Here is a 23,072-nt window from a genome sequence, read left to right as displayed (position 1 = left end):
TCTGGGCGATGAAGTGAGACTCCAACTCAAAAAAAAAAAAAAAAAAGCAGGGATATTGAGTCTGTGAGTCAGAATTTCAGCTGAGCTCTGAAATATGAACACCAGTTAGCCAGGCAAAAGGACGGTGAGGGGTGGTGGAAGAGTATTCCTGGTGGAGGGAACAACATGTGAAAAGGCCTAGAGATAAGCAAGAGCAAAACACATTGAAGACTCAAGTGCAGAATTTAAGGGGAGGAGGAGGTCTGGCAAACAAGACCTGAAGCTGAAAGTGGCCATGGGCCAGTCCCTGTGGGGCCTCGTGGGCCATGGAAGAGGGTGGGCTCCAGACAGAAGAGTGTTAAGCACAAGGGTGGCCCATGAGGCCTGCCTTGTAGGCTGCTTTCTCTGGCTTCAGTGCAGGGATGGATTGAGCAGAAGCAAGCATGGAAGCTGCCCTCCAGTACTTATTAAATTATTTCCTTTCCTGGACACTAGCCTACATTTATTTTTAGTTCCAGGGACAGACTCAAAATTCTCTTTTTTGGTTTTTAGCAGAAGTTCACAGACTTCCAAAGAGTATTGTTGGGAATCCCACATGAATCCTTAAATAGTAGACAAAACCTGGCATTATGGTGCCTTCATCAGTGTTAAATTGTAATACATCTTAAGTCCCTGGCTACAGCTGTGCCTATGGGTGTCTGCGGATGCTAAAGACAAAATGAAGATAATAAATAATAAAAAGGCAGGCAGCCCTTGGACAGGCCTCCAGGTTCCAGGGTCTAGTCCACACATCTAGGGTTGTCTCAGGGCAACCAGACTCAGAAGAGACTGGTGATTAAGCCAGATGCTACTTTATTAGTTGCTTCCTGAGGACAGATTCTGCCAGAATGCTGAGTCTTATCTCAGACCCTGAACTTATCCTGGAAGAGCTGCTCAGGACAGCCAGGATATGGAGGGTTACTTCAGGCATGCAGACATGCTTGGGCCTCAGGAGGCTTAGGCTGTTGGCCAAGGTTTCTTATGACAGCCGTTCTCATCCCAGTGTTTAATAAGTTCCTTATCATTGACCCTTTTCTCTACACTGGGGGTCTCCAACCCCCTGGGCCGTGGACCATATGGGTCCGTGGCCCTCTAGAAACCAGGCCACATAGGAGGAGGTGAGTAGTACTGAGCAGAGCTCCGCCTCCTGTCAGATCAACTGCAGTATTAGATTCTCCTAGGAGTGTGAACCCTATTGTGAATTGCACCTGCTAGGGATCTAGGTTGCCCGATCCTTTTGAGAATCTTATTCCTGAAGATTCCTACCCCTATCCCCCCACTCCCACCCTCACTCCCCTGCCTGTGGAAAAACTGTCTTCCATAAAACCAGCCCCTGATGCGAAAAAGGTTGGGAACCACTGCTCTATACAGTCAGTACCTGTTTTTCAAACCATGCTCACGTGTAGCAGCCTTAGATACTGGTTACTCCCCACACCTTGGTTCCCCTGGATAGGGTCTGGTCTCTTCCCAAGTCCCTTGGCCCTGGCTCCTGCCAAGGGCAACAACCTCTAAGTCTAGGGATCCCCTCCTCACATACTCTGACTTCACTGAACAGCGGACTCACAGAGCCCGACCCTCAGAAGCAATGGCCCTACAAGGAGTTGAGATTCTAAATTCCATGAAGACCTGGGAGTAAAACATCTTCCCAAACTGTGGTCCCTGCATGACCTGCCTCTGAAGGCAGTGCCTGATCATGGTTAGGAAAAAGGGGCTTGCACTCATTTCTTTTCTTTTTTCAAATTTTTATTTTTTGAGTCGGAGTCTTACTCTGTTGCCCAGGCTGGAGTGCAGTGGCATGCTCACGGCCACTGCAACCTCGGCCTTGCTAGGCTTAGGCGATCCTTTTGCCTCAGCCTTCCAAGTAGCTGGAACTACAGGCATGTGCCACCGTGCCCGGCTAATTTTTCTTGATTTATTGTAGAGATGAGGTCTCACCAAGTTGCCCAGGCTGGTCTGGAACCCGTGGGCTCAGGCAATCCTTTCATCTTGGCCTCCCAAAGTGGTGGGATTATAGACATGAGCTCATTTCGTTTCTTACTTAGGCTCCTCCCCAGTGCATCCCTGCAAGTCCTGGGGGGGAGGCTTTCCTGTCACTTCAGTTAAGCAATAGATCTAATCTGCTACTTTTAATAAACTCAGTTATTAGCAGGAGCCTTAAAAGGCTTCCTCCTCAAACAGAGGTAAAATATGGACAGTGGTGTAAGTAGAAGATTTCAAACACATAGTAAGAAGACAATTATCATTGTTAAAAGCATAAACCAAAACCACAAAATTTTATATTTAATGTTTCAAGACAAACAACTTGGTTTGAAATTATTCTACTTCTGAAAGACCTTTTAAAGAAAGCTGCTAGTAGAAGTCTTTGTGTTTGAAGGATTAGACTCAAAGATGTAAAAATAAACAAAAACTAATTTTTGTGTTTGAAAGATGCATCACAATGTCCCTGTCCCTCTCCTCTGTGGCCAGGCCTTGACCAGACTTCTCCAGCAATGTTCCCACATGCCTGCAGGGAGGGGCCAGAGCCTGGGCGAATTCCAGGCAGGGACGGTTCAAAGGTTAGTTAACTGCTGCTTCTGAAGGACCTTGTCCCTTCAGTCAGAAAAATGCTCTCCAAGTCTTCTCTAAAAATAGTCCTCACTGGGATTTTCCAGTTTGACATTCCTTTGGTTACAATGACCAAGGACAACCCATCTTCTGTGGGACCTTCATTCTTGGTTCCTGATGCCTCCAAACCCTAATGGCATTTGACAGTTCAGGGGAGGATTCACCTGCTGGACACCTGCCTCACTCTCCCCTTGGCAGGGAAGGGGAATGGTTGTCTTGGGAAGAAGGCCCAGACAGTGGCCACAAGGAAATGGGAGAAATACCTCCACTTACCCTCCAGTACTGAAGCCCGTGCTGGGCCAGTTGCTGGCTAAACTAACCGTGAAAAGGCCAGGTGTGGTGGCTCACACCTGTAATCCCAGCACTTTGGGAAGTGGAGGTGAGTAGATTGCCGGAGTCCGGGAGTTCAAGACCAGAAGGCAATACCCACCCACTAAGCATTTGCTGCTGTCCTGTCCTGAGCCTGAGCCACATGCTGAGGCTGCAAGGCTCTCACAGAACTAGGATGGGAGGGAGTGATTGTTGAACCACAGTGGTCTGCCCAGCCTCCATCCCTCCTTGTTCTGAGGGCTGCTCTTTACTCCAACACCTGCCTCCCTGGACAGGAGATGCCCACAAAGGAAGAGTGAGCAGTTGATCCAAGACCAATTATGGCCCTTCTACCCTAATGACTGGCTGAGGGTGGACATGGGGCCTGAGTTGAGCCAATGAGAATCCCATCCTGGGATTTTTCTCTAGAATGCATATGAATCACTCAAGGGGTAGAGTCTTAGGACCTCCTCCTGAACGTCTGATGCTTAGGCCTAAAGTGGGAGACAGGAATAGCAGCTGTAAGTATCTATGAGACTACAAGGCCAGTACAACTGCCTGGGGCAAGAGTTTCATGGAGCTAAACTGGGACTTGAAAGCTAAGTAGTTCAGCAGCAAGTGATTCTACCAACAGGTCCTGCCCTCTTGAAACAGTCTCTGTTCTCAGGCTCTCCTAATTTTCCTCCTACCTCTCTGATTGTTCTTCTCCTATTATCTTTAGCTCAGTCTCTAGAGGTCTGTTTTCCTCAGGGCACCATCTTCATCCATTTTCCATAATTCCAGACCTTTCTCCTGAGCTCCATCCACTTAGATCCAGCTGTCCCCTAAATATCACCCTTGGGCATCCTGAGTTCCATGAGACCAAATATAACTCATCGTCTCACCTGTTCTTTCTTTACCCCACCCCAGCAATAAAAACACCTGTGCCTTTATGAGGCTGGGGGGAGGGGAACATTGACACAAAGTGCATTCTATGTGCCAGATACTGTTCTACTTGGTTTTCATATACTAACTCATTTAATTCTCAAAACAGCCCAGTGAGGAGGGCTAACTCCTGGACATTCTGTAGGGTTCAGGCTAGGTGTCACCTCATCCAAGAACACCTTCCTAAGTTCCCAGCCTGGGTCTGGTGCTCCTGGCCTGGCATCCTCAGCCCCTGGCGTCAAAGTATTTATTACATTGTATTACGACTTACTGTTTACCCATGTGTATGCTGCCCTTCCAGACCATGAGCCCTAAGAAGGCAAAGGTCTCATTTATCTCTGGGTCTGGCTCAGGGCCAGATGTGTGGTAGGCTCAAAAGGACTGTTTGTGGAACAAGATTTTACTCACTGGTTATGAAACCTCAGACAAGATGTTAACCTCTGTTGGCCTCACTTTCCTCACCTGTTATCTGTAAAGGATTTAAAATTGTTTCTGAGACAAAATAAACACTCAGCAAATGCTTACTCAATGTTGGTGACAGGATTCTGAACAAGCAAGAAAGAGAAAAGCATTCTGGAAAGAGGAGCCAGCCTAAGCAAAGGGTCTGACAAAAAGGCCTGAGGGGTTCAGAAAGAGGTGAGTGGTCTGGATTCTTGTTCAGACATGGGTAAGGGCTAGAAAGTGTGTGAAGGACAGGTAGGAGCAGGGATAGATGGGCAGAAACAGTAGGTTGGGAACTGAGTCTGAAGGTTCCTGTAGCCTGCAGAGGCATTGGAGCTGTGCTTTGCTCTTTAAGCAGGGGACTGACATGATCAGATTTGGGCAAAAACTAAAGTACAGATGAATAATTCAAAGTCTTATCGCCTCGGTTTCAAGTGGATAGTAGAGACACTGTTACCATGAATAATGTATAGAGCCCTTTTAAAGGGAAAAAGGTCTTATAGGCCCTAAGAATATGTCTGTGGGCACCAAGGGTTCCCCAGACCTTTTGGGGGAAACCCTGGGGCCGCCAGAAGTGTCCCAAGAGTTCAGGAAGCTGGATCCATGAGAACCTGAGTTAAGCCTTGAAGGACAGACTTTAGGTAAGTGAGCGGATTGGGCAGGAGAGCAAAATGGTAGGACATAGCAAGGGAAGAGTCTAGGAGGTTAGAGAGTAGGGGAGGAGAAATGGAAGAGTGGCGAAGGATCACACTTACTAAGGAAGTAGCAATGGCTGAAGAGGTGTAAGGGGCCATTGTGAATGGTCTGAATGTCTCTCCACTTTGATTCTTAGCCTGCATACATGGGCAGACTTGAAGTTTGGTTATGTTTAATTCAATATATTTATGTGGAAACACACTCAAAATTAGAAAAAAAAGGTAAGTATAGTACAAAGTTTTTCTCTGAAATCGTTTGAGAGTAAATTGCCACTCTACTATACTGTCACCCTCAAATACTTTAGTGTGTATTTTCTACAAAGGATATTTACCTCCTTTACCAGAATACACATCAACATCAGGAAACTATTGATTCATTACTGCCATCTGACTCTCAGATCCCAATCATGTCTTGCCAGTGTGTTGCAGCAAAATGACGCCATTAAGAATCATGTGTTACCCTCTTCATTGTCATGCCTGTAGTCTCCTTCAGACTAGAACAGTTCCTCAGATGCTCCTGGACTTTCATGGCCTTGACACTTCAGAAGATTACAGACAAATATTTTATAGGATGTCCCTCAATTTTGGTTTTTTGATGTTTCTTCATGATTAGATCCTGGTTATACATTTTGGGCAAAAATAAGCTGGGTGCGGTGGCTCATGCCTGTAATCCTAGTACTTTGGGAGGCAGAGGCTAGAGACTGCTTGAGCCCACAGGTTTGAGACCAGCCTGGGCAACTTGGCGAGACCTCGTCTCTACAATAAATCAAGAAAAATTAGCAGGACATGGTGGTGCATGCCTCTAGTTCCAGCTACTTGGAAGGCTGAGACAAAAGGACTGCCTGAGCCCAGTTGGTCGAGGCTGCGGTGGCTGTAAGTATGCCACTGCACTCCAACCTGGGCAACAGAGTGAGACTCCAACTCAAAAAACAAAAAATAAAAATAAAAATTTTTGACAAAAATATTCCAGCAGTGATGCTGTGTTCTCAGTACATGCTATCAGGAGGCACACAATTGCCATTGTCAGATTACTAATGATGTTAACTTTGATCTGCTGATTGGGCTTGTGTCTACCAGACTTCTCCACTGTAATATACTTTTTCTCCCATGTAATAAATAAATCTGAGACAATTTGGGCATCAAAATAAATTCTGATAGTGATGGGCTATAACCTATTGAATAAATCATGTAAATTTGAAGTTTTGATGAGGAATGGAATGTTGTTTTACACTGAACTTTCAATTTATTACTTTATTTATATCATTATAGACTAATGATTTCCTATTTTACTCCATGGGTTATAATCCATTGCAATCTTTTTCTTTTTAAGAGACAGAGTCTCACTCTGTCACCCAGACTGGAATACAGTGGAGCAATCATAGCTCACTGTAACCTCAACTCTGGACTCAAGTGATCCTCCTGCCTTAGCCTCCCTCCTGAGTAGCTAGGACTACAGGTGCACACCACTGACTGGTATTATTATTTTTTTTATTTTTTGAGTTGGAGTCTCACTCTGTCGCTCAGATGGAGTGCACTGGCACACTCACAGCCACGCAGCTTTGACCGGCTGGGCTCAGGTGATCCTTCCGCCTCAGCCTTCCAAGTTGCTGAAACTACAGGTGCACACTACCACACCCAGCTAATTTTTTTGATTTAGTGTAGAGACGAGGTCTCGCCAAGTTGTTCAGGCTGGTCTCGAACCCGTGGGCTCAGACAATCCTCTTGCCTCAGTCTCCCAAAGTGCTGAGATTACTGGCTTGAGTCACTGTGCCAGGTTTTTGTTTTTGTTTTTCCTGCTCAGATTTTCCTCAATTTGGACAGCAGGCTCCTGTGTCTTTTTTTTTTTTCTTTTTCCTCAAAGAAGTGAGGTCTTGCTATGTAGCCGAGGCCTTGAACTCCTGGGCTCAAGATTGGCCTCCTGAGTAGCTGGAACTGTAGGTGCACACCACCATGGCACAGGCTCCTGTGTCTTCCTTACATGTCTCTATTTTTCTTTGAGTCTGTTCTTACTTTCTGGCACAGGTGTTCCTGGCTCATCTTATGCTTTTATTCCTTTCCCAGCCCTGGAATCAGCCATTTCTCCAGGAAGCTCTGATTTGTTTCACTGAGGAATGGTACTTAGAAACCAAGATCTTGGCATAAGATGTGCTTATTGTAATTGGGCTATTGCTGCTTCCAGGCCCTCTCAGGGAAAAAAGATAATATATGCATGTGTGGAAATATATATATGTACACATTTATATCTAATTTATTTTTATTTTATAGAGTCAGGGTCTTACTCTGTCACCCAGGCTGGAGTGCAGGTGGCGTGATCATGCCTCACTTCAGCCTCAAACTCCTGGGTTCAAGTGATCCTCCTACCCAGCCTCAAACTCCTGGGCTCAAGTGATACTCCCACCCGGCCTCACAGGTAGATGCACACCACCACAGTTGGTTAATTAATGTTCTTAAACATTTCTATGGGTGAATGTATTGAAAACCCCAAGTTCACACTGACACTTCCAATTCCAATCCAACATCATAAGGTTCATTCTAGTTTTCTCTTTTCATAATTGTGCCTTCCTTCTCTGGAGTTAGAAACCTGGCTCCCATTATCCTCCATCCACTATTTTTATTTATTTATTTTTTGAGTTGGAGTCTCACTCTGTCACCCAGGCTGGAGTGCAGTGGCATGCTAACAGCTACCACAGCCACAACCTGCTGGGCTCAGGCAATCCTTCTGCCTCAGCCTTCCAAGTAGCGGAATTACAGGCACATGCTACCACGCCTGGCTTATTTTTTGATTTATTGTAGAGACGAGGTCTCGCCAAGTTTCTCCAGGCTGGTCCCGAACCCCTGAGCTCAGGCAATCCTCTCAGCCTCCTAAAGTGCTGGGATTACAGGTTTGAGCCTGGGATTACAGGTTTGAGCCACTGCACCCAGCCCCATTAATGTATTTGACCAATGCTTATATGCAACCATCCTCCCCTCTATACCATCACTCCATCCCTGCATGGATGTCCCCCTCACCACATTACTCCACACTGGGCCACCCCACTGATTGACACCTCCTGCTTGGCTGCTCTACTCCATGGTGGATGCTGTCCTCACTCACTCCAGGCTGATACCCTTTTTCCTCCCCACTAGGAAAGACCATGGGTTTGCTTTTCCTCAACCCACTTGGGCTCTGGCATCCTATGCCCCTCCCTCCTCTCCCTTCACCCACGGGAGAACACCCTCTTCACCATGCCAGCTAACACTCCATGCCAGGCCACTCTCCCATCCTCACTTATAGGGACATTCTTCACCTTGCTCAGGTTCCAAAACCCTGCTTGAGGTCTCCATAGCTCCCCACTCCACCCCCAAGTATAGATACCTACCATGCTCTATCCCTAAAGGCTTTAGGGTCGAATTTTGGGGGAAGAAGAGCCCTGCAACAATTTTGTTGTAATTTTTTTCCTTTTTTCTTTTTTGAGTCAGAGTCTTACACTATCATTAAGGCTAGAGTGCAGTGGCACAAACACAGCTCATGGCAGCCTTGACATCCTGGGCTCAGGCAATCACTCTGCTGCAGCCTCCCAAGTAGCTGGGACTACAGATGCACACCACCATACCCCAGCTAATTTGTGTGTATTTGTGTGTGTGTGTAAAGATGAGGTCTCATTATGTTGCCTAGGCTGGTCTCGAATTCCTGGGCTCAAGCAATCCTCCTGTCTTGACCTCCCAAAGTGCTGGGATTATAGGCATGAGCCACTGTGCCCAGCCCTATTTTGTTTTTTCTTTTGAGGAGAGAGAAGCTATCTGTGGCATTAGAGACATCAGTTGGCTTGTCTATATTCCCAGAAGAATAGAGCTGTGTAGGAGGAGCAGGGCCCATCTCCCTGTCACCAGCATCTTGAATGTCACCAACATGCCCACGGCTCATTAGACGATACCTATGGCTGCTGAGGAGAGGCAGGGAGGAGGCACCAGGAGGCCACATACCTCAATTCAGATGCCCACGCATGCAGATGGCAGAGAGCTCCCTTGGCCAAGAAATCAGGCAGTTGCCCAGGTGATGGAATTTATGGTGTGTCAAAAGCTCGTCTGCTCTAAAATAGCTCTTATTCAGTCTCAACTAGCAATTTATTTCTTCAGACTTAAGGCTTGGCGTTTAGCATTGTCCAGGCTGCTGGTTGAAAACTAGCTAGGGAAAAGCATGAAGATCAGGTAGAGGAAGGCAGTGAGGTAGCATCAACCACACTTAGTTTCTCACTCCCAACTCTGTTTCTGACTCTGTGTGACCCTGAAAAATAATTTCCCTCCTTGGCCCTATTTCACCTATAAGGTGGCGATTTCTATGGTCTTTTCAAGAACTAAGGTCTGAATATCCAGTCTATCCAGTTAGTTCAGGGCTGGTTCTGTTTTGGGACACTGTGTGCCCACTACACATTGTGTAGTGCACACACCTTAATCAATGTAGCTGGCTGCCTGGCGAGGTAGGCGAGATTCTTCTCACCACTTTACAGAGGATGATGGTGAGATTCAGAGAGGTTACATGACTTCTCCACAACTACGCAACTGCCAGGCTCGGGGGCAGGACTCAAACTCAAGTCTGTCTGACACAGAATTCCCAGCTGATACAGCCCAGGTGTGAGGCTTAGGGTTGTGGGCTAGTTTTCCTTTTGACAGAGCAGTTCCAGTTCAGCTCAGTGCCAGAAATACTTCTGGTTTCAAGTGCAGGGAGAACCATCTGGCAGAATGACTGGTATGAGGCTATGTTTGGTGATGCTTCCTATAAGGACTCAGCACTCAGCATCAGCAGGTATCTGCTGAACTCCCCATTGTGCCCAGGACTGTGCACCACAGGAGAAACTTGTTCAGAGGAGGCAATAGCTTCCAGACTTGTCCTAATTATGACAAATTCATCAATTTACAGATGCTGATTTCCTCTGAGGCAAGGACAGTGAAGGGGAAGAGAGGCAGGAGAGAGGAAACTGAGGGGCTGAAAGGTACTATAAACATGGAACTTTACCAAGCCTCAGAAACCCTGTTCTCAAAGAGTACTCTGTGGAACCTGGAAGATGGCCACAGTCAGAGCTAGATGAGGAACTCCACGCTCAAGGCCTTCTGAAGAGTCACACATACTGATCACCCATAAAACAAATCAAAACAAAAATCTGTTTAGGCTGGGCCTGGTGGCTCATGCCTGTAATCTCAGATCTTTGGGAGGCAAGGCAGGAGGCTCCCTTGAGCCCAGATGTGCGAGACCAGCCTGGGCAACATAGCAAGACACTGTCTCTACAAAAAAATTAAAAAATTAGCCAGGCACGGTGGTGCATGCCTATAGTCCTAGCTACTCAGGAGGTTGAGGTGGGAGGATTGCTTGAGCCCAGAAGTTTGAGGTTACAGTGAGCGATGATTGACCCACTGCACTCTAACCGGGGTGACCAAGCGAAACCCCATTGCTTTAAAAAAAAATTGTGTTTAATGCAGGGATTAACAGAGACTGGGGAGGGGCTGGGGGAAAAGAGGAGAGGAGAAGTTGGTCAATGAGTACAAAATTACAATTACATAGCAAGGTGACCATGATTAACAGCAAGATATTGTATAATTATAGTACAAATAGCTATGAGAGGTTTTTCTTTTCATTTTCTAGAATTTTCCAGAACTAAGAGGTTTTTTAAAAATGTTTGCACCCCAAACAAATGATAAATGCATGAGGTGATGGATATGCTAACTACCCTGATTTGAACACTATAAAACGCACACATGTATCAAAACAGCAAACTGTACTCCCTAAAACATGTATAATTATAATGTATTAATTTTTAAAAGTCTGTTGAGGCCGGGCTCGGTGGCTCAGCCTGTAATCCCAGCACTTTGGGAGGCCTAGGCGAGTGGACTGCCTGAGCCCGTGGGTTCGAGACCCACCCGGGCAACTTGGCAAGACCTCTGCTCTACAATAAATCAAAAAAATTAGCCGGGTGTAGTAGCATGCGCCTGTAGTTCCGGCTACTTGGAAGGATAAGGTGGAAGTATCGCCGGAGCCCAGCAGGTCGAGGCTGTGGTGGCCGAGAGCGTGCCACTGCACTTCAGTCTGAGCGACAGAGTGAGACTCCAACTCAAAAAAAAAAAGTCTGTTGAATGTAGTTTAACCTTGAGTCTTCCAAACCTACTTGACTACCTACTAGATGACATGCTCCAGAACGCACTCTGGGAAACCTAGAGTTAGGCTTTTACAAACAGGAAGAGGACTATAAGAGCGAGGCAGCCAATCAGAGGCAGAGCCTGCACCAGAACCTGCAGCGCAAACAAACCCTTGCTATTTGCTCACCTCTCACGGGCCTATTGTGAGACAGAAAACATGTCGAGGTGCAAAACCACCTAACATTAAGTGGAATCTCTGAAATACTTTCTCAACACCCACATTATTTTCTGTACGCAAAGCTTAAACAATGATAATGTTTAGCCTCCTACATACTCCCAAGTTTAATTCCAGGCTAGGATTTGTTAGATGATTCTGAATAGGTCAAACATGGATTCACAGTAAAATGGTGCTAAATATTTTAAATATCAAGAGCAGATGTGACAGGGCACAGGCTGCTGACAGATGTACCAAGGCACCCCGACTCTTTAAGACAAGCTACTGCCTTAAAAAGGAACATAGTTTTAAATCGTTGAATGCTTTCCAAAACAAAAACTTAAATGCCTTCACATTGTGTTTGCCTTTTCTAGTAGAACTTTAAATAGTTCTTTAAAGACTGCTTAGCTGAGTGGGTTTTGGGGGAGGCAGGATGAAGAAGATGGGCGATCCTGATGATCACTTAGGAATGTCAGCTAATTCAGTTCTAAGCAAGAAATTGGTTCAATTAAATGTTACATAAAATCATTATATGTAAGCCAGACTCGGTGGCTCAGCCTGTAATCCCGCACCTTTGGGAGGCTGAGGTGAGTGGATTGCCTGAGCCCGTGGGTTCACGACCCGCCTGGGCAACTTGGTGCAGAGACCTCATCTCTACAATAAATCAAAAAATCAGCCGGGTGTGGTAGCACGCGCCTGTAGTTACAGCTGCTTGGAAGGCTGAGGTGGAAGGATCAGGCGGAAGGATCACCAGAGCCCAGCAGGTCAAGGCTGCGGTGGCCGGGAGCAGCCACTGCACTCCAGTCTGGGTGACAGAGTGAGACTCCAACTCAAAAAAAAAAAATTATATGTAAAAATATCTCAATGAGTTGTCTGATGGAAACAATCTACCCACACGAGAATTTATTATTATTATTATATTTTTAATAGAGATTGGGTCTCACTTTGTTGCCTAGGCTGGTCTTGAACACCTGGCCTCAAGTGATCCCCTGTCTTGGCCTCCCCAAGTGCTGGGATTACACGCGTGAGCCACTATGCCCAGTTAGGAATTTCTTAACAAGGCTAGAAATACTTGAAAGGTTAGGCTCGTCCTGTGTGAAATACTGCCCAAGCCTGGGGAAAGGATTTCTTGTCCCACACACATCCCTGGTCCCCACTGCTCTGGAACCCCACCTCTACCAGTTCCTGGCCTAGAAATCCCTACTGTCTCCTCTCCCTTCAGACTGTGATGCCCTCAGCCACAGAGCCCAGGGAGACATTTCTGGCCTGACTCATCTCAGACCAGCAGGGGGCACTGTTGATCCTCAGTGGGAGTTTTAGCTTCTTCCTTCTGCTCAACACCACTGCTACTGGCCCATCACTTGTCTCCTAGTCAGAACACACGGTCTGTGCTTCATCAAGCAGGCACAGAGAACATCAAGACAGCACCCGGCATCCTTTTAGCTGTTAGCCTTGCAGGGTAAGGAATACAATACTAAATGTCACTGTCCTTGCTTCCAGAATCCAGGCTCTGTTGGAGCCACCTGCAGGAGCTGCATCAGGAATCATCCATGGTGAATGGACACAGCACATCCATCCCTCCTCTGGCCTTTAGAAATGAGATACTTAAGCTACAAACTTAAATGCCACAACCAAAAAGGTAGGGGCTAAGAGTGGGACAACTTCCTAGAGATGTTTTAAGGGTCAACAATTACACCAAAGACCTACCATATGCCAGTCACATGTAACCTTCTCTAATGTCCAAAATGACTGGAAAGACATTTGTTCCCATTATACAAAGATGGGGAAAGAATGCCTAAGAAGGGTAGAGTTCCCCAGTTCTGGTTTTGTATGACTTCTAGCTCAATTTGTCATCTGCCTAAACTGTACTTGCTTAATTCGAAAGTCACCAGAGAATGCACCAGGATTGAAACCCAGCAGAACCCATACCCTCCCCAACATTCCAGCTGCCTCACTTCACGTGCTGCTTCCAGTCCAGAGGTAGCAAAGAAGGAATCGAGACTGGGTCAGCAATATGTGTGAGGGATCCTAAGGCAGGTGAACAGTCAGGTCAGCCTTCTAGCCTCACTCACACATACACTGAGGAATATCCGCACTGGTCAAATCAGTCTCAGGGCCTGCCAAGGGCCCTTGCCATAAGTGACTCCTAAAGGTCTTCATGCCTTAAGAGGAAGGTCTTTCCAAGATAGGAGTGGCAGGCAGCTCAACCTGCCTTTCCCAGCAAGATGCCTACGACTACAGCTCCTTCCCTCTTTGTATAAGTACACTGGATACTTTCTCTTTGGATATATTCTCCATCTGCCATTTCTGACCACCTAACGAGTAACTCCTCCATCCATGATGGCAAGGGAAAAAATGTGGAACACCAACACACGTCTGCTTAGGACCACAGACAAATACTTTCAATTGATATATTTTCTCTATTTCCTTTAAATGGCACAGTTAATATCAGCATAGCACCTAGGTTAGATCAAACACAGAGGCTAGACTTCCTGGGTTCAAATTCCGGCTCTGACCCCAGGAGCGACTTAGTCTATCTGTGCCTTAGCTTCCTCATCTGGAAACTAGGATGTAATGACAGAGTATTTGCCTCAGAGCTGTTGTAAAGATTAAATCAATTTATATAAAATATATAGAGGAGTAATTGGTATATAGCAATCTCTAATACTGGTATTTGCTATTATAATGTTACTGCTAATATCATCAAATAAAATAATTCTCCAAATAAAAATTTGTTCACCAAACTTCCTAAACTCAATTTTAAGGCAAACTAAGGCAAACTATGATTAATTAATAATTTGTACAAGCCGAGCTTGGTGGCTCAGCCTGTAATCCCGTGCCTTTGGGAGGCTGAGGTGAGTGGATTGCCTGAGCCCGCGGGTTCGAGACCTGCCTGGGCAACTTGGCGAGACCTCATCTCTACAATAAATCAAAAATTAGCCGGATGTGGTAGCGCGCGCCTGTAGTTCCAGCTACTTGGAAGGCGGAGGTGGAAGGATCGCCAGAGCCCAGCAGGTCGAGGCTGTGGTGGCCGGGAGCGGCCACTGCACTCCAGTCTGGGTGACAGAGTGAGACTCCAACTCAAAAATAAATAAATAAATAGATAGATAGATAAATAAATTGTGCAACTGCTGATAGGCATGCAGATTGGTGTAATCTCTATGGGAAGGATTCTAATAATGTCTAACAAAAGCTACACATGTGCATTTACCTTTTGAATTGATAGGTCCACTACTAGGAATTTACCCTGAGGACACACCTCCACAAATAAACACAAATAGGCACAAGGTTATTCACTGCAGCATCACATGTAACAACAAAAGATTGGAAACATCCTAAATGCCCATCTATAGGAGCTGGTTGAATAAACACGGTATATTACACAATTGAGTGCTCTGTAGCCATAAATAATAAAAATTTCCATGAACTAATATAAACCAACTTAATGGCAATGTTAAGTGAAAGATACAAATGATATGTCCACTGAAAGGACCTAAAAGTCAGAACACAACACCTAGTAACATTAAGTATGATTAAAGTCCAGATCTTAGTTTCCAAAGACCAATCTCCCACTAAAAGATACCAGGGCTCCTTGGAAAAATGGGTGATTCCAGGTCAAAGGCATGGAAAATGCAAGGTGAACCTGGAAGAGCTTTATGTGTCAGAAAAGAGGAAAATGCTCAGACCAACAGGAGCATGTCAAAAGGACACAGCTATACCTGGTAAAAGTTTAGTATCCAGAATATATAAAGAACTCTTTCTTACAAACTCAACAGTAAAAAAGCAAATAACCTAATTTTAAAATGAGCAAAGAACTTAGACATTTCTCCAAAGAAGATATATAAATTTATATATAAATGGCCAATAAGTACATCAAAAGATGCTCCACAACATCCTTAGTTATTGAAATAATACTTCACACTCTTGCTATAACTGTTTAAAAGACAGGCCAGGGATGGTGGCTCATACCTGTATTCCCAGCACTCTAGAGGCCGAAGCAGGGAGACACGAGACCCTTTTTTTTGTTTTAGTTGGCATCTCACTGTCTCCCAGGCTGCAGTGCAGTGGCATGCTCACGGCCACCCCAGAGTTGACCCACTGGGCTCAGGCGATCCTTCCACCTCAGCCTTCCAAATAGCCGGATCTACAGGCACAAGCTACCATGCCCGGCTAATTTTTTGATTTAGGCTCAGGCAATCCCCTCACCTCCCAAAGTGCTGGGATTACAGGCTTGAGCCACTATGTCCGGCCCAGGAAGTCCCTTTATCTCCTATCTTTATCTATCTATCTATCTATCTATCTATCTATCTAATCTATCTATCTATCTGTCTAGAGTCAGAGTCTCACTCTGTTGCCCAGGCTGGAGTGCAGTGGCATACTCACGGCCACCGCAGCCTCGACCTGGTGGGCTTAGATAATCCTTCCTCCTCAACCTTCCAAGTGGCTAGAACCACAGGCCTGCACATCATACCCAGCTTATTTTTTTATTTATTGTAAAGATGAGATGTCACCATATTGCCCAGGCTGGTCTCAAACTCCTGAGCTCAGGCAGTCCTCTCGCCTCCGCCTCCCAAAGTGCTGGGGTTACAGGCATGAGCCACCACGCCCAGCTGAGACCCTATCTCTAAAAAGATAGAGTGACTCAAATCAGCTATGTGGGATGCTTGGGCAAGAGGGTCGCTTCAGCCCAGGAGTTCAAAAGCAGCCTGGGCAACATAGCAAGACCCTGCCTCTAAAAAAAAATAAAACATTGATAGAAACAACATGAACGAGGCAGGAAAACTTTATACTAAGTGAAAGAAGCTAGACACAAATAGGCCACATACTGTATGATTCCATTTATATAAAATACCTAAAATAGGCAAATTCATGGAAAGATTTGTTGTTGCCAGGGAAAAGGGAAGGGGTGAATTTGACTGACAAGGTATGTGGTTTCTCTTGGGGTAATGAAATGTTATGGAATTTGATAGTGGTAATAGTTGAACAACATAGTGAATATACCAAAAAACTCTGTAAATTGTATCTCAATAAAAATAATTTTTTTAAAAGGCCAAGCACAGTGGCTCATGCTTGTTATCCCAGCACTTTGGGAGGCCGAGGTGAGAGGATTGCCTGAGCCCAGGGATTCAAGACCAGCCTGGGCAATTTGGTGAGACCTTGTCTCTACAATAAGTAAAAAAAAAAAAATTAGTCAGGCGTGTTGGTACGCACCTGTGATTCCAGCTACTTGGAATGCTGAGGCTAAAGGATCACCTGAGCCCAGCAGGTTGAGACTGCGGGAGCTGTGAGTGTGCCAGTGCACTCCAGCCTGGGTGACAGAGTGAGACTAACTCAAAAAAAAAAAGACACAGCTGGTTGAAGGGGGTCCTTCTGTTCAAACTTGGGGCGATCTGAGCATCAAAAAGAATGACAGGTCATTGGGAGCAGTGACTCATGCGTATAACCCCAGCATTTTGGAAGGCCAAGGTGAGAGGATTGCCTGAGCCCAGGGTTTCAAGACCAGCCTGGGCAACTTAGTGAGATCACATCTCTATAAAAAATCAAAAAATTATCCGGGCATGGTGGTACATGCCTGTGGTTCCAGCCACTTGAAAAAGTGAGGTGGAAGGACTGCCTGGGCCCAGCAGGTTGAGACCTGCAGTGGCTGTGAGCGTGCCTCTGCACTCTAGCCTGGGTAACAGTGAGACTTTGGCTCAAACAAAAAGAATGACAGGCCAGGTGTGGTGGCTCACGTCTGCAGTCCCAGCTACTTAAAAGGCTGAGGAAAGAGAAGTGGTTAAGCCTGAGTTCGAGACTGCAGTGAGCTGCGACTGTGCCACCTCACTCCAGCCTGGGCGACAGGGTGGGACCCTGACTCAAAAAAAAAAAAAAAGACAGTTATTAGATTGCAACACTTTGAATTTTCATAAAATCTGTAAATTCATAACAACCTAACAAGGGCAGAGGGAAAAAAATACAAGCAATAAATGTAGAAGAAATGATAGAATAAGAAAATTATTCTTCCTGAGCCTTCAGTGTGGTGACTGATTCAGGCAAGGATCATCAGTGTGTGCTATCAGCAGTGAGAAAAAGGTGACTGAAGACCAGTATATTCACCAGTAGCACCCCACTGACTGCCTGAGATCTGAGGGACACCACCTTAACTAAGGAAACAAACCCAGCATCACCAATATAGGGACAAACTGATGTGACACACTAGCCACACTAGCACATATACAACCTCATTTATGTAGAATGCAGCATTCTTGCAAAAAATGTTTAATCAGAATCAAATCATGAGGAAACAATAACATAAATCCAGAATATGAGACTTTCTATAAGACAATTGATCTGACCCATCTGATTTATTTAGGGGTGAAAGACCCTGATTAAAACTTATTTTAAATGATTCAAGGAGGAAAGTATGTGCAGGTGCCTGTGCACATTAGTATGACAGAGGGAGGGGGGAGAAAGAGACAAAAATTGGTGAATCTAAATAAAAAATATGGTATTCAATATACTCTTTTGAACTTTTCTGTAGGTTTACAATTTTTCAAAATAAAGTCTTAAAAATCTGTATAGTGAATCAACACTAAAGAACAAAAATCTCAACATGCTTAAAATGAATATGTTAATCAGAAATACAACTCATGTACTCTAATACAAAGTATCCAATTTTCTTGAACAAATTTTTCTGTAAGTAAGTAAAAAGCATTATAGTACAGTTGCTCTAAAATTCCCCAATGCTGTTTTGTGGAGGTTTTTTGTTTGTTTTTGAAGAGACAGGGTCTGCTATGTCACCCAAGCTCGAGAGCAGTGGCGTAATCACAGCTCACTGTAACCTCAAACTCCTGGGCTCAAGCAGTCCTCCCACCTTGGCCTCCCAAAATGCTGTTATTATAGGCATGAGCCACTGTGCCCAGCCTTGAATTCTCAATACCTCTAAATTAGCTAAGTAAAAATCACTCAGTTCAATTCAGACAATCAAGTTTATCCAAGAGGCAAGAAAATATGTTAGACAACTTGGAAACCCCACTGTACTCTACACACAGCTTGAACTCCACAATGTTCAAAACAATAGCTTTATAACATTATTATTTAAGAATTTCTGATAATTTCAAATGTGAAAAGGTAAATATTTTTATCTACATAATCAGATACCCCATATGACTAGCAGACAATTCAGTGTATTTCCATGGAATGATTTATCATAAAGAAAGTCACCAAAAATTGTAAGCAGTCTGGATTCGTGTTTATTGAAGCCAGTAATTAGAGACATCTTTTTCCAGCACTAGAAAGCAAGGTTCCACATGACTGCATACTGCACTCGGATAGAGCCACACCCCTGGACTAAGGCTGGTGGGGGGATCATCTGCAGTCCTAATTTTAAGTTAAAAACATCAATAAACTTAGTATATAGACAACAGTGAACTTTCACTTACAGCATCAACATTGTTAAGGTCATGATGTACAGAGCAGTCACTTTCAACTTTTTAAATTAATAAAACAAGACAATGTCCTCAGTTTAAATACTGATTTTAAAATGCCAATCAAAAAAAGTGCAAACAAAATAAAAGTAATCTAGCAGCATACCTGTTACATTTTTAGGAAAGACCAATTCATGGCCTTTATCTCAGCCACATCTTCAAGGTTGGGCTTTTCTTTGATTTTTTTTTTTTAAAGACAAACAGTAGATGTAATTACTATAATGTGTATAAATAGTCATAAAATTGTCTTTAACAGTCTACCATACAAGTGTACTCTGCAAATAAAACAAATTTTACCTTAAAAAGTAAAGGCTGTTTATTATTTGGCCTTTGGTTCCAATGCTTGAAAACCCCAAAACAACAAAAATCAACTCCCTTCCTCCCACCCTCCAAAAAGAACCCTGCAGCTCCCCAAAGTTGGTAGACTTTGGCAACCACTGAGCACATGACCCTATGTATTCGTTTCTTCTGATACTAGGGGCATCCACCTGTCATGAGAAAATAAAAGTGGTTTCCAAGAAACCTTCCTTCACAAGACATGTGTCTTAGCATTTCATCAGTTTTAGTACATTTTATATTGACACAAAAGTGCTTATCAGTTCAAATGATAAAAAATTAAAATTAAAATTTTGCTTTAAAATTTAAAATCACACTGTATCCCTTAGGCATGTGCCTTTCCAAGAATTCCTTGTTTCTGAGGTTACTCATTTTGCTCCCAGGAATTAAGTGACCCCACCTTTAGAGTGGTCACAAGTTGTTTGGCATCTATTGGTCACTACACCACAACTATCATTCCACAGTCAGTTTACTGTCATTACCTAGACAACCTGGTAATTGGAAGCCACAATATATTTGTTTTAAAAAACTGAATTAAAAAAAGAAAAAAAATAGTATACTTCAACAATAAAACTGGCACAAGAAACATGTTTGTCAGAAAGGCAAGTAAATACTCAGCTTTCTCCTTAACAGTGTTCAGACCTTTACAAAAGCAATTCAAGACAGTCTTAAGAGTCTTGTCTACAACATAGGATATTAAGTTATGCCCAGCACTACATTAGTGGTCAGTCAAATCTGGTATGTAAAAGTAATGACATTAGGGAAGTTATGCTTAGACACAGGACAACAAACATTCATATAAAAAAAAGTAAACTCCACACAGTGAACTGTGGTTTTTTTCCCTTGGTTTGACAACAAAATTTTATACATTAAATTCATGGTAGTGTTTGTATTTAAATGCTGTGTCATACATAAAATTAAAAGTGCCATTTCAAATCCACTGAAGTCATTTTCAGAATGGTGGTGTGACATGGCAATGTGCATGAATTTGCCCTAAGTGGGGAGACACCTGATATTCTTATTTCCATAAGAAAAATGCTACATTTTATGAAAACACATAACAAGAGAAATGTATCATATCCATTTTCAATATAAAACATTCACACTTATTTGTCCATCTGATAGCACTGATCAGACCAGAGAGCTAGGACAAGACCTTTTTGTAGCAGTGGACCTCCCTGAAGGTTTCCACGGACTGTAAGGCAGGGATTGGTACAAGCCAATTAACCAAAGTGCAATTACATTAAAAACCTCCCCCAAACTTTCTGTGGCACATTGCACTATGGTAAAATGAGAGGTCGATCACCCATTTTCTATTAGTAGGCCAGCCTGTGGTAGTAAAAAAAAAAAAAAATTTAATTTACAAAACAAAGCAGGAGCTACTTAGAAAACACAATTCAAAGTAAACTGATTCTGTAACTGCTGACTTTGAAGACATCCCACAGTGACTGTCTGCCCCACAATACACATACATGGAGCCCAGCACCTCCCTCAAGGACACAGCCTGGGTCCTGGACAGCTGCCATTGTTCCCACCCCTGGGTCAGCCCCACCAGACTTGGGCACCCCCACAATTAACACATCTTTCATACATTAAAGATGCATTTAGAACAAGCCTAATTTCCATTTTGCTTAGTGTTTAATTTGGAAATGTTTCTAATTTTAAGCCTTAAACAATGATTCTTTGACTTCTACTGAACACACAGTATTTACTAACACTGCTCATCTCCTCCTTCCTCTACCTCCCTCAACATTCAGTTTCCCCACCATCACTTCTCTCATTCCTCCTTTCAGTCTTCCTCTTTCCTGGACTTTCTGCTACTTAATCTGCTTCCCAAGAACAAGTGAATTTGCTAACACGAAACTGGTCAGACTAACCACCATCTGGTCAATGATTTCCTGGTCTCATTTGCTCCACTGAGATAGAATGTGGGCCCTCTTTCTCTCACTCTACCTTCCCCTCCACAAGAAGCCCAGCTGTACTTGCTTCTCATTAGAGTCACCTGCCTGAGAGTCCAAGGGTTATCCTTAACAAAGGGGTCTGACATGTAACCTTCCTAAATGCATTTCACACTTGGACAAGCCAATGAATTTTTTTTAAGTTCATCTCCCCTGTCCCCAAAAACTGATAACATGTGCCAAAAATCCTGGTCTTAGCAGATCAATATACATAGTTATTTGGTCATTTGACATATGCACTTTTAAGGAGGATCAGGCTTCATTTTCTGTTGAAGAGTTCGTTACCATGGAGTCTGGTTTTCGAGTCATTCTATCCAGTTCTTCCTGAACGTTTGACAACACAGTCTTTTGTCCTAAAAAAAAAAAGAGAGGGAGAGAGAGAACAAGAGTGAGACACAGAGAGAGAGAGAAGAAAGAAAATAAAAAAGAGCAGTGATATGAGAACAGAAAACAATGTTTTAAAAGGAACATTCAAAATTACATAGACTTCCTTTTTTTTCTTTTTTTTTTTTTTGAGTTGGAGTATCACTCTGTCACCCAGACTACAGTGCAGTGGCACACTCCCAGCCACCGCAGCCTCGACCTGCTGGGCTCCAGCGATCCTTCCACCTTAGCCTTCCAAGTAGCCAGAACTACAGGCGTGTGCTACCACGACCAGCTAATTTTTTATTTATTGTAGAGACAAGGTCTCATCAAGTTTCCCGAGCGGGTCTTGAACACACAGTCTCAGGCAATCCACTGGCCTCGGCCCCCAAAGTGCTGGGATTACAGGCTGAGCCATAGAGCCCGATCTACATAGACTTCTATAATCATTTAATGATAGTATCCTTAGAAAGAATGAGGATAGACCCTAATTCAGCCCTTCTTGATTCCAAATGTCACAGGTCAGTGCTACCCCAACTATGAATAATTCCTGGCACAGAATGCCTTTGTGCCAAAGACAAGGACCTTTCTGAAAACCCTCTCATCATCCAACCCCAACCCCGGTGCATTCTCACCATCTCCCTAGAGGTGGTATCTCGAGTTTCAACAATGCAAGCAAACTGTTTTCTTTGCCCCAGAGAGGTCATTAGGTTTTCTTTTCTTTCTTTTTTTTTTTTAAGTTAGAGTCTCACTCTTATCACCCTGGTTGGAGAACAGTGGCATGGTCACAGCCACTGCAGCCTCAACCTGCTGGGCTCAGGCAATCCTTCTGCCTCAGCCTTCCAAGTAGCCAGAACTACAGATGCGTGCCACCATGTCCACTAACTTTTCTTCATTTACTGTAGAGATGAGGTCTCGCCAAGTTGCCCAGGCAGGTCTTAAACCTGTGGGCTCAGGCAGTCCTCTCACCTCGGCCTCCCAAAGTGCTGGGATTATAGGAGTGAGCCACTATACCCAACCTAGGTTTTGTTTCTAGCTACAACACTGTAGACTGACTCACAAGGATAGCCTGGAAACACTGTTTCATTAAGAATATAAGACTAAGGGCAGACAGTTCAATCCTGCACAAAGTCAGCATTCATATTTTTTCTGTTGACAAACACTAACTGGGACCTAGAAATGGACTCCTCTTTCTCATTAGGGAATAATACCAGCCACAGCCTGAGCCACTAGATCAGACTCTGAGTCTCTAAGAATTTGGGAGCTGCTGGAAGCCCAGGCTGCCCCAAGAATGGACTGATCCCCTGAGTGTTTCCTTTGTCCTGAGAATATCAATTAGGGAAAACACTTCATAGCATACCTTATAGCCAGTGGAAAACTGAAAGCAAAGGCCCTTTTAAAATGTCCTCCAGGCCGGGCTCGGTGGCTCAGCATGTAATCCCAGCATTTAGGGAGGCTGAGGTCAGTGGACTGCTTGAGCCCACAGGTTCCAGATCAGCCTGGGCAACTTGGCAAGACCTCGTCTCTACAATAAATTAAAAAATTAGCCGAACATGGTAGCGCACACCTGTAATTCCGGCTACTTGGAAGGTGGAAGGATCGCCGGAATCCAGCAGGTCGACGCCAGGGTGGCCGT

At 44.3% G+C, this 23,072-nt stretch overlaps 1 protein-coding gene across 4 annotated transcripts in view; it reads right to left on the bottom strand.

Annotated features, from left to right (window-relative positions):
• Window positions 1–23,072, bottom strand: part of DYNC1LI2 (dynein cytoplasmic 1 light intermediate chain 2) — a 133,522-nt gene that overhangs the window by 87,671 nt on the left and 22,779 nt on the right. For 2 of the 4 annotated variants that reach the window (XM_021708913.1, XM_021708914.1), the window contains exon 12: window positions 18,523–21,426. In XM_021708913.1, the coding sequence (XP_021564588.1) occupies window positions 21,326–21,426 (101 nt within the window). In that variant the 3' untranslated portion in view covers window positions 18,523–21,325. Of the gene's footprint in view, window positions 1–18,522; window positions 21,427–23,072 lie in introns of those variants that run through there. The other 2 variants (XM_008050652.1, XM_008050651.1) reach the window with 2 other exon arrangements.

The sequence above is a fragment of the Carlito syrichta genome, unplaced genomic scaffold (assembly GCF_000164805.1).
Source record: "Carlito syrichta isolate Samal-C Ts95f unplaced genomic scaffold, Tarsius_syrichta-2.0.1 Scaffold153566, whole genome shotgun sequence".
NCBI classification, from domain to species: Eukaryota; Metazoa; Chordata; class Mammalia; order Primates; family Tarsiidae; genus Carlito; species Carlito syrichta.
Note: the sequence above shows the minus strand (reverse complement) of the source record. Positions and strands in the feature narration are given on the sequence as shown.